This window comes from Salvelinus fontinalis, chromosome 39 (assembly GCF_029448725.1).
Source record: "Salvelinus fontinalis isolate EN_2023a chromosome 39, ASM2944872v1, whole genome shotgun sequence".
Lineage (NCBI taxonomy): Eukaryota > Metazoa > Chordata > Actinopteri > Salmoniformes > Salmonidae > Salvelinus > Salvelinus fontinalis.
This window is the reverse complement of record NC_074703.1, coordinates 3993656-4003836: the sequence shown is the minus strand read 5'-3', so window position 1 is coordinate 4003836 and position 10181 is coordinate 3993656. Positions and strand designations below refer to the sequence as shown.

Genomic DNA, 10181 nt, shown 5'->3' with positions numbered 1-10181 from the left:
TTTCTGTTTTAACCTTAACCCTAAACCTTAACCTTAACCCTTAACCTTGTTGACCTGCTAACAGGCAATAGAGCACAGCAGTCGCTTGGACACAGTCACTATAAAACACCCAGAGTTAAAACAGAGTTCCTGGCAGTCTGGACAGCTGTCCACCTACAGTCTCTGGAGTAGCAGGTGGAGATTACACTGTACGTTACCCACACACACACACACACTGGCTGTACGTTACCCACCCACACACACACAAACCCACCCACCCACCCACCCACACACACACACACACACACACACACACTGGCTGTACGTTACCTACACACACCACACACACACACACTGGCTGTACGTTACCTACACACACCACACACACACAGTCACTATAAATCCCCCAGAGTTAAAACAGAGTTCCTGGCAGTCTGGACAGCTGTCAATCAATCAATCAATCAATCAATCAATCAGGTTTATTTTATATAGCCCTTCGTACATCAGCTGATGTCACACAGTACTGTACAGAAACCCAGCCTAAAACCCCAAACAGCAAGCAATGCAGGTGTAGAAGCACGGTGGCTAGGAAAAACTCCCTAGAAAGGCCGGAACCTAGGAAGAAACCTAGAGAGGAACCAGGCTATGAGGGGTGGCCAGTCCTCTTCTGGCTGTGCCGGGTGGAGATTATAACAGAACATGGACAAGATGTTCAAATGTTCATAAATGACAAGCATGGTCAAATAATAATCAGGAATAAATGTCAGTTGGCTTTTCATAGCCGATCATTAAGAGTTGAAAACAGCAGGTCTGGGACAGGTAGGGGTTCCATAACCGCAGGCAGAACAGTTGAAACTGGGACAGCAGCATGGCCAGGTGGACTGGGGACAGCAAGGAGTCATCATGCCCGGTAGTCCTGACGTATGGTCCTAGGGCTCAGGTCCTCCGAGAGAGAGAAAGAAAGAGAGAAGGAGAGAATTAGAGAGAGCATACTTAAATTCACACAGGACACTGGATTAGACAGGAGAAGTACTCCAGATATAACCAACTGGCCCTAGCCCCCCGACACAAACTACTGCAGCATAAATACTGGAGGCTGAGACAGGAAGGGTCAGGAGACACTGTGGCCCCATCCGAAGAAACCCCCGGACAGGGCCAAACAGGAAGGATATAACCCCACCCACTCTGCCAAAGCACAGCCCCCACACCACTAGAGGGATATCCTCAACCACCAACTTACAATCCTGAGACAAGGCCGAGTATAGCCCACAAAGGTCTCCACCACAGCACAACCAAGGGGGGGCGCCAACCCAGACAGGAAGTTCACGTCAGTAACTCAACCCACTCAAGTGACGCACCCCTCCTAGGGACGGCATGAAAGAGCACCAGTAAGCCAGTGACTCAGCCCCCGTAATAGGGTTAGAGGCAGAGAACCCCAGTGGAGAGAGGGGAACCGGCCAGGCAGAGACAGCAAGGGAGGTTCGTTGCTCCAGAGCCTTTCCGTTCACCTTCACACTCTTGGGCCAGACTACACCTACAGTCTCTGGAGTAGCAGGTGGAGATCTCTCTCACACTCACACTCTCACACACACACACACACACACGCACACACACGCACGCTCGCTGGCTGGCTGGCTAAACACACACAGTGGCTGCCTGCTACCTAAACACACACAGTGGCTGCCTGCTACCTAAACACACACACTGGCTGCCTGCTACCTAAACACACACACTGGCTGCCTGCTACCTAAACACACACAGTGGCTGCCTGCTACCTAAACACACACAGTGGCTGCTTGCTACCTAAACACACACACTGGCTGCCTGCTACCTAAACACACACACTGGCTGCCTGCTACCTAAACACACACAGTGGCTGCCTACTACCTAAACACACACACTGGCTGCCTGCTACCTAAACACACACAGTGGCTGCCTGCTACCTAAACACACACAGTGGCTGTCTGCTACCTAAACACACACACTGGCTGCCTGCTACCTAAACACACACACTGGCTGCCTGCTACCTAAACACACACACTGGCTGCCTGCTACCTAAACACACACAGCGGCTGCCTGCTACCTAAACACACACACTGGCTGCCTGCTACCTAAACACACACACTGGCTGCCTGCTACCTAAACACACACACTGGCTGCCTGCTACCTAAACACACACAGTGGCTGCCTGCTACCTAAACACACACAGTGGCTGCCTGCTACCTAAACACACACAGTGGCTGCTTGCTACCTAAACACACACACTGGCTGCCTGCTACCTAAACACACACACTGGCTGCCTGCTACCTAATAAGAGATTGTCAGTTGGGATAAGCTCTCTGCAGGATGTGGTATATCGTACCTATCATATGAGTATTGTTTTCTAAGAGATTGTCCATTGGATACGCTCTCTGCAGGATGTGGTATATCATACCTATCATATGAGTATTGTTTTCTAAGAGATTGTCAGTTGGGATAAGCTCTCTGCAGGATGTGGTATATCGTACCTATCATATGAGTATTGGTTTCTAAGAGATTGTCCATTGGATACGCTCTCTGCAGGATGTGGTATATCATACCTATCATATGAGTATTGGTTTCTAAGAGATTGTCCATTGGATACGCTCTCTGCAGGATGTGGTATATCGTACCTATCATATGAGTATTGTTTTATCAAATAGAATTCCCTCAACATTGCTGATGTCTAAGAGATTTCAGAAGGACATTTCTTGATATAAAACTATAAGTTATGTGTGGAGGTGGAAAGATGCCTGTCGGAAGTTTACTTTTAATCCGTCTATCTGCATATTTCAAGACATTTGGGGGCGCGGTGAGACACCCAATGGGTTGGATGATACTTTTCTCGTCAGTCATTTTGAAAACACTTTTGCCTAAAAACTGGAAATAAAATTACGCTCCATCGTTAAGACAGTGGATGAATCAAATGACTCCATCGTTAAGACAGTGGATGAATCAAATGACTCTCCATCGTTAAGACAGTGGATGAATCAAATGACTCTCCATCGTTAAGACAGTGGATGAATCAAATGACTCTCCATCGTTAAGACAGTGGATGAATCAAATGACCCTCCATCGTTAAGACAGTGGATGAATCAAATGACTCTCCATCGTTAAGACAGTGGATGAATCAAATGACTCTCCATCGTTAAGACAGTGGATGAATCAAATGACTCTCCATCGTTAAGACAGTGGATGAATCAAATGACCCTCCATCGTTAAGACAGTGGATGAATCAAATGACTCTCCATCGTTAAGACAGTGGATGAATCAAATGACCCTCCATCGTTAAGACAGTGGATGAATCAAATGACTCCATCGTTAAGACAGTGGATGAATCAAATGACTCTCCATCGTTAAGACAGTGGATGAATCAAATGACTCTCCATCATTAAGACAGTGGATGAATCAAATGCCCCTCCATCGTTAAGACAGTGGATGAATCAAATGACTCTCCATCATTAAGACAGTGGATGAATCAAATGCCCCTCCATCGTTAAGACAGTGGATGAATCAAATGACTCTCCATCGTTAAGACAGTGGATGAATCAAATGACTCTCCATCGTTAAGACAGTGGATGAATCAAATGACTCCATCGTTAAGACAGTGGATGAATCAAATGACTCTCCATCGTTAAGACAGTGGATGAATCAAATGACTCTCCATCGTTAAGACAGTGGATGAATCAAATGACTCTCCATCGTTAAGACAGTGGATGAATCAAATGACTCTCCATCGTTAAGACAGTGGATGAATCAAATGACCCTCCATCGTTAAGACAGTGGATGAATCAAATGACTCTCCATCGTTAAGACAGTGGATGAATCAAATGACCCTCCATCGTTAAGACAGTGGATGAATCAAATGACTCCATCGTTAAGACAGTGGATGAATCAAATGACTCTCCATCGTTAAGACAGTGGATGAATCAAATGACTCTCCATCATTAAGACAGTGGATGAATCAAATGCCCCTCCATCGTTAAGACAGTGGATGAATCAAATGACTCTCCATCATTAAGACAGTGGATGAATCAAATGCCCCTCCATCGTTAAGACAGTGGATGAATCAAATGACTCTCCATCGTTAAGACAGTGGATGAATCAAATGACTCTCCATCGTTAAGACAGTGGATGAATCAAATGACTCCATCGTTAAGACAGTGGATGAATCAAATGACTCTCCATCGTTAAGACAGTGGATGAATCAAATGACCCTCCATCGTTAAGACAGTGGATGAATCAAATGACCCTCCATCTTTAAGACAGTGGATGAATCAAATGACCCTCCATCTTTAAGACAGTGGATGAATCAAATGACCCTCCATCTTTAAGACAGTGGATGAATCAAATGACTCTCCATCGTTAAGACAGTGGATGAATCAAATGACTCTCCATCGTTAAGACAGTGGATGAATCAAATGACTCTCCATCGTAAATGTAATTTATCAGCGTAGTAACAAACCCTCAACCCATGCAACAACAAACTGTTCACACCCCTTTTGTTCGAGGAGAGAAAATGTTGCAATTTTAAAGCTAATTTCCTGCAATTCTACGCATGCTTCCATGTCTTATGTGTGTTTATATAATACCAGGTGTCGAAGACTGGCCGAGTAAAAAAATAAAAAAAATTAAAACGCAGTCCGTATTGAACCTGTTCTGGGTCCGGATCCGGTCTGCGTTCAACCAGTTGAGTATGGGGGCTATATGGCATAAAATATTACAAAACACTGGAGATATTCAAAGGATGAGGTTGGAGCAAAATGTGATTGTGAGACGGCAGGAGCAGGTCAGACAGGCAGGATGGGTGGATATGGTGGGAACATGTGGGTCGGAGCAGGTGAGGCAAGATAGGTGGATATGGTGGGAACATGTGGGTTGGAGCAGGTGAGAGGGGCAGGATAGGTGGATATGGTGGGAACATGTGGGTCGGAGCAGGTGAGACAGGCAGGATAGGTGGATATGGTGGGAACATGTGGGTCGGAGCAGGTGAGACAGGCAGGATAGGTGGATATGGTGGGGACATGTGGGTCGGAGCAGGTGAGACAGGCAGGATAGGTGGATATGGTGGGAACATGTGGGTCGGAGCAGGTGAGAGGGGCAGGATAGGTGGATATGGTGGGAACATATGGGTTGGAGCAGGTGAGAGGGGCAGGATAGGTGGATATGGTGGGAACATATGGGTCGGAGCAGGTGAGACAGGCAGGATAGGTGGATATGGTGGGCACATGTGGGTCGGAGCAGGTGAGAGGGGCAGCATAGGTGGATATGGTGGGAACATATGGGTCGGAGCAGGTGAGACAGGCAGGATAGGTGGATATGGTGGGAACATGTGGGTCGGAGCAGGTGAGAGGGGCAGCATAGGTGGATATGGTGGGAACATATGGGTCGGAGCAGGTGAGACAGGCAGGATAGGTGGATATGGTGGGCACATGTGGGTCGGAGCAGGTGAGAGGGGCAGGATAGGTGGGTATGGTGGGGACATGTGGGTCGGAGCAGGTGAGACAGACAGGATAGGTGGATATGGTGGGAACATATGGGTCGGAGCAGGTGAGACAGGCAGGATAGGTGGATATGGTGGGGACATGTGGGTCGGAGCAGGTGAGACAGACAGGATAGGTGGATATGGTGGGGACATATGGGTCGGAGCAGGTGAGAGGGGCAGGATGGGTGGATATGGTGGGAACATATGGGTCGGAGCAGGTGAGACAGACAGGATAGGTGGATATGGTGGGGACATGTGGGTCGGAGCAGGTGAGACAGCCAGGATAGGTGGATATGGTGGGGACATATGGGTCGGAGCAGGTGAGAGGGGCAGGATGGGTGGATATGGTGGGAACATATGGGTCGGAGCAGGTGAGACAGACAGGATAGGTCGATATGGTGGGAACATGTGGGTCGGAACAGGTGAGACAGACAGGATAGGTGGATATGGTGGGGACATGTGGGTCGGAGCAGGTGAGACAGACAGGATGGGTGGATATGGTGGGAACATATGGGTCGGAGCAGGTGAGACAGGCAGGAGAGGTGGATATGGTGGGGACATATGGGTCGGAGCAGGTGAGACAGACAGGATAGGTGGATATGGTGGGAACATGTGGGTCGGAGCAGGTGAGACAGGCAGGATAGGTGGATATGGTGGGAACATGTGGGTTGGAGCAGGTGAGAGGGGCAGGATAGGTGGATATGGTGGGAACATGTGGGTCGGAGCAGGTGAGAGGGGCAGGATAGGTGGATATGGTGGGAACATATGGGTCGGAGCAGGTGAGACAGGCAGGATAGGTGGATATGGTGGGCACATGTGGGTCGGAGCAGGTGAGAGGGGCAGGATAGGTGGATATGGTGGGAACATATGGGTCGGAGCAGGTGAGACAGGCAGGATAGGTGGATATGGTGGGGACATGTGGGTCGGAGCAGGTGAGACAGGCAGGATAGGTGGATATGGTGGGAACATATGGGTCGGAGCAGGTGAGACAGACAGGATGGGTGGATATGGTGGGGACATGTGGGTCGGAGCAGGTGAGAGGGACAGGATAGGTGGATATGGTGGGGACATGTGGGTCGGAGCAGGTGAGACAGACAGGATAGGTGGATATGGTGGGGACATGTGGGTTGGAGCAGGTGAGACAGGCAGGAGAGGTGGAAATGGTGGGAACATATGGGTTGGAGCAGGTGAGAGGGGCAGGATAGGTGGATATGGTGGGAACATATGGGTCGGAGCAGGTGAGACAGGCAGGAGAGGTGGATATGGTGGGGACATGTGGGTTGGAGCAGGTGAGAGGGGCAGGATAGGTGGATATGGTGGGGACATGTGGGTTGGAGCAGGTGAGACAGGCAGGATAGGTGGATATGGTGGGAACATGTGGGTCGGAGCAGGTGAGACAGGCAGGATAGGTGGATATGGTGGGGACATATGGGTCGGAGCAGGTGAGAGGGGCAGGATAGGTGGATATGGTGGGAACATATGGGTCGGAGCAGGTGAGACAGACAGGATGGGTGGATATGGTGGGGACATGTGGGTCGGAGCAGGTGAGAGGGGCAGGATAGGTGGATATGGTGGGAACATATGGGTCGGAGCAGGTGAGACAGACAGGATAGGTGGATATGGTGGGGACATATGAGTCGGAGCAGGTGAGACAGGCAGCATAGGTGGATATGGTGGGGACATGTGGGTTGGAGCAGGTGAGAGGGGCAGGATAGGTGGATATGGTGGGAACATATGGGTCGGAGCAGGTGAGACAGACAGGATGGGTGGATATGGTGGGGACATGTGGGTCGGAGCAGGTGAGACAGGCAGGATAGGTGGATATGGTGGGGACATGTGGGTCGGAGCAGGTGAGAGGGGCAGGATAGGTGGATATGGTGGGAACATATGGGTTGGAGCAGGTGAGACAGACAGGATAGGTGGATATGGTGGGAACATATGGGTCGGAGCAGGTGAGACAGACAGGATAGGTGGATATGGTGGGAACATGTGGGTCGGAGCAGGTGAGACAGACAGGATAGGTCGATATGGTGGGAACATGTGGGTCGGAGCAGGTGAGAGGGACAGGATGGGTGGATATGGTGGGAACATGTGGGTCGGAGCAGGTGAGACAGGCAGGATAGGTGGATATGGTGGGGACATATGGGTCGGAGCAGGTGAGACAGACAGGATAGGTCGATATGGTGGGGACATGTGGGTCGGAGCAGGTGAGACAGACAGGATAGGTCGATATGGTGGGAACATGTGGGTTGGAGCAGGTGAGACAGACAGGATAGGTGGATATGGTGGGGACATATGGGTCGGAGCAGGTGAGAGGGGCAGGATAGGTGGATATGGTGGGAACATGTGGGTCGGAGCAGGTGAGACGGGCAGGATAGGTCGATATGGTGGGAACATGTGGGTCGGAGCAGGTCAGATGTCATTAATATTCGGGGAAATTAAAGTGTTTAAATGTTGAGTTGTATATTGTCTTTGTCTATGTACATATAGAAAGTCTTCATATCCCTTCACTTTTCCCACATTTTGTTACCTTACAGCCTTATTCTAAAATTGATTAAATCGTTTTTTCCTCATCAATCTACACACAATAGTTCATAATGACAAAGCAATAACAGGTTTTTAGATGTTTTTGCAAATGTATTAAAACAAAAAAAAATGATATCACATTTACATCAGTATTAAGACCCTTTACTCAGTACTTTGTTGAAGTACCTTTGTCAGCGACTATAGCCTCAAGTCTTCTTGGGTATGACGCTACAAGCTTGGCACACCTGTATTTGGGGGAGTTTCTCCCATTCTTCTCTGCAGATCCTCTCAAACTCTGTCAGGTTGGATGGGGAGTGTTGCTGCACAGCTATTTTCAGGTCTTTCCAGAGATGTTCGATCGGGTTCAAGTATGGGCTCTGGCTGGGCCATTCAAGAACATTAGGTGCCTTTTGGCAGACTCCAAGCGGGCTGTCATGTGCCTTTTACTAAGGAGTGGCTTCCGTCTAGCCACTCTACCAGAAAGGCCTGGTACTGCAGAGATGGTTGTCTATCTGGAAGGTTCTCCCATCTCCACTGTGGAACTCTGGAGCTCTGTCACAGTGACCATCGGGTTCTTGGTCACCACCCTGACCAAGGTCCTTTTCCCTGATTTGGCCGAGCAGCCAGCTTTAGGAAGAGTCTTGGTGGTTCCAAACTTCTTCCATTTTAGAATGATGGAGGTCACTGTGTTTTTGGGGACCTTCAATGCTGCAGAAATGTTTTGGTACCCTTCCCCAGATCTGTGCCTCGACACAATCCTGTCTCGGAGCTCTACGGACAATTCCTTCGACCTCATGGCTTGGTTTTTGCTCTGACATGCACTGTCAACTGTGGGACCTTATATAGACAGGTGTGTGCCTTTCCAAATCATGTCCAATCAATTGAATTTACCACAGGTGGACTCCAATCAAGTTCTAGAAACATCTCAAGGATGATCAATGGAAACGGGATGCACCTGAGCTAAATTTTTTGTCTCACAGCAAAGAGTCTGAATATTTATGTAAATTTGGTATTTCTGTTTTATATTTTTAATAAATTAGCCAAACATTCTAAAAACCTGTTTTTAATTTGTCATTATAGGGTTTTGTGGGTAGATTGATGAGATAAAAAAAATATATATTTTAGAATAAGGCTGTAACGTAACAACATGTGGAAAAGGTGATGGGGTCTGAATACTTTCTGAATCCACTGTATGTTTTTGTCATTGTAAGAAAACAAAAATTAAATCGTATAAAAAAAATTATTATAAACCCCATAAGCTTCCTGTTAAGGCCTGGTAGAGCCATAACAAATATAATGGATCATGTCACTAGACAAACCCAGCTGTGTCTGTTGGTAGGGTAATGTAGGATCATGTCACTAATGTCCCTAAACAAACCCAGCTGTGTCTGTTGGTAGGGTAATGTAGGATAATGTCACTAGACAAACCCAGCTGTGTCTGTTGGTAGGGTAATGTAGGATAATGAAGGTAGACAAACCAGCTGTGTCTGTTGGTAGGGTAATGTAGGATAATGTCACTAGACAAACCCAGCTGTGTCTGTTGGTAGGGTAATGTAGGATAATGAAGGTAGACAAACCAGCTGTGTCTGTTGGTAGGGTAATGTAGGATAATGTCACTAGACAAACCAGCTGTGTTTCTGCTGATAGGGTAATGTAGGATAATGTCACTAAACAAACCCAGCTGTGTCTGTTGGTAGGGTAATGTAGGATCATGTCACTAGACAAACCAGCTGTGTCTGTTGGTAGGGTAATGTAGGATCATGTCACTAGACAAACCAGCTGTGTTTCTGCTGGTAGGGTAATGTAGGATAATGTCACTAAACAAACCCAGCTGTGTCTGTTGGTAGGGTAATGTAGGATCATGTCACTAATGTCACTAAACAAACCCAGCTGTGTCTGTTGGTAGGGTAATGTAGGATCATGTCACTAGACAAACCAGCTGTTTCTGTTGGTAGGGTAATGTAGGATCATGTCACTAGACAAACCAGCTGTGTCTGTTGGTAGGGTAATGTAGGATCATGTCACTAGACAAACCAGCTGTGTCTGTTGGTAGGGTAATGTAGGATAATGTCACTAGACAAACCCAGCTGTGTCTGTTGGTAGGGTAATGTAGGATAATGTCACTAGACAAACCAGCTGTGTCTGTTGGTAGGGTAATGTAGGATAATGTCAC

The 10181-nt window shown here is 48.0% G+C and overlaps 1 protein-coding gene across 1 annotated transcript; it reads left to right on the top strand.

Moving 5' to 3' along the window:
• Positions 1–4868: 4868 nt before the first annotated feature.
• On the top strand, positions 4869–7118 carry LOC129838343 (uncharacterized). The gene has a single exon (XM_055905279.1). The coding sequence runs from the start codon at positions 4869–4871 to the stop codon at positions 7116–7118; it is 2250 nt and encodes a 749-aa protein (XP_055761254.1).
• The last annotated feature ends 3063 nt before the right edge of the window (positions 7119–10181 follow it).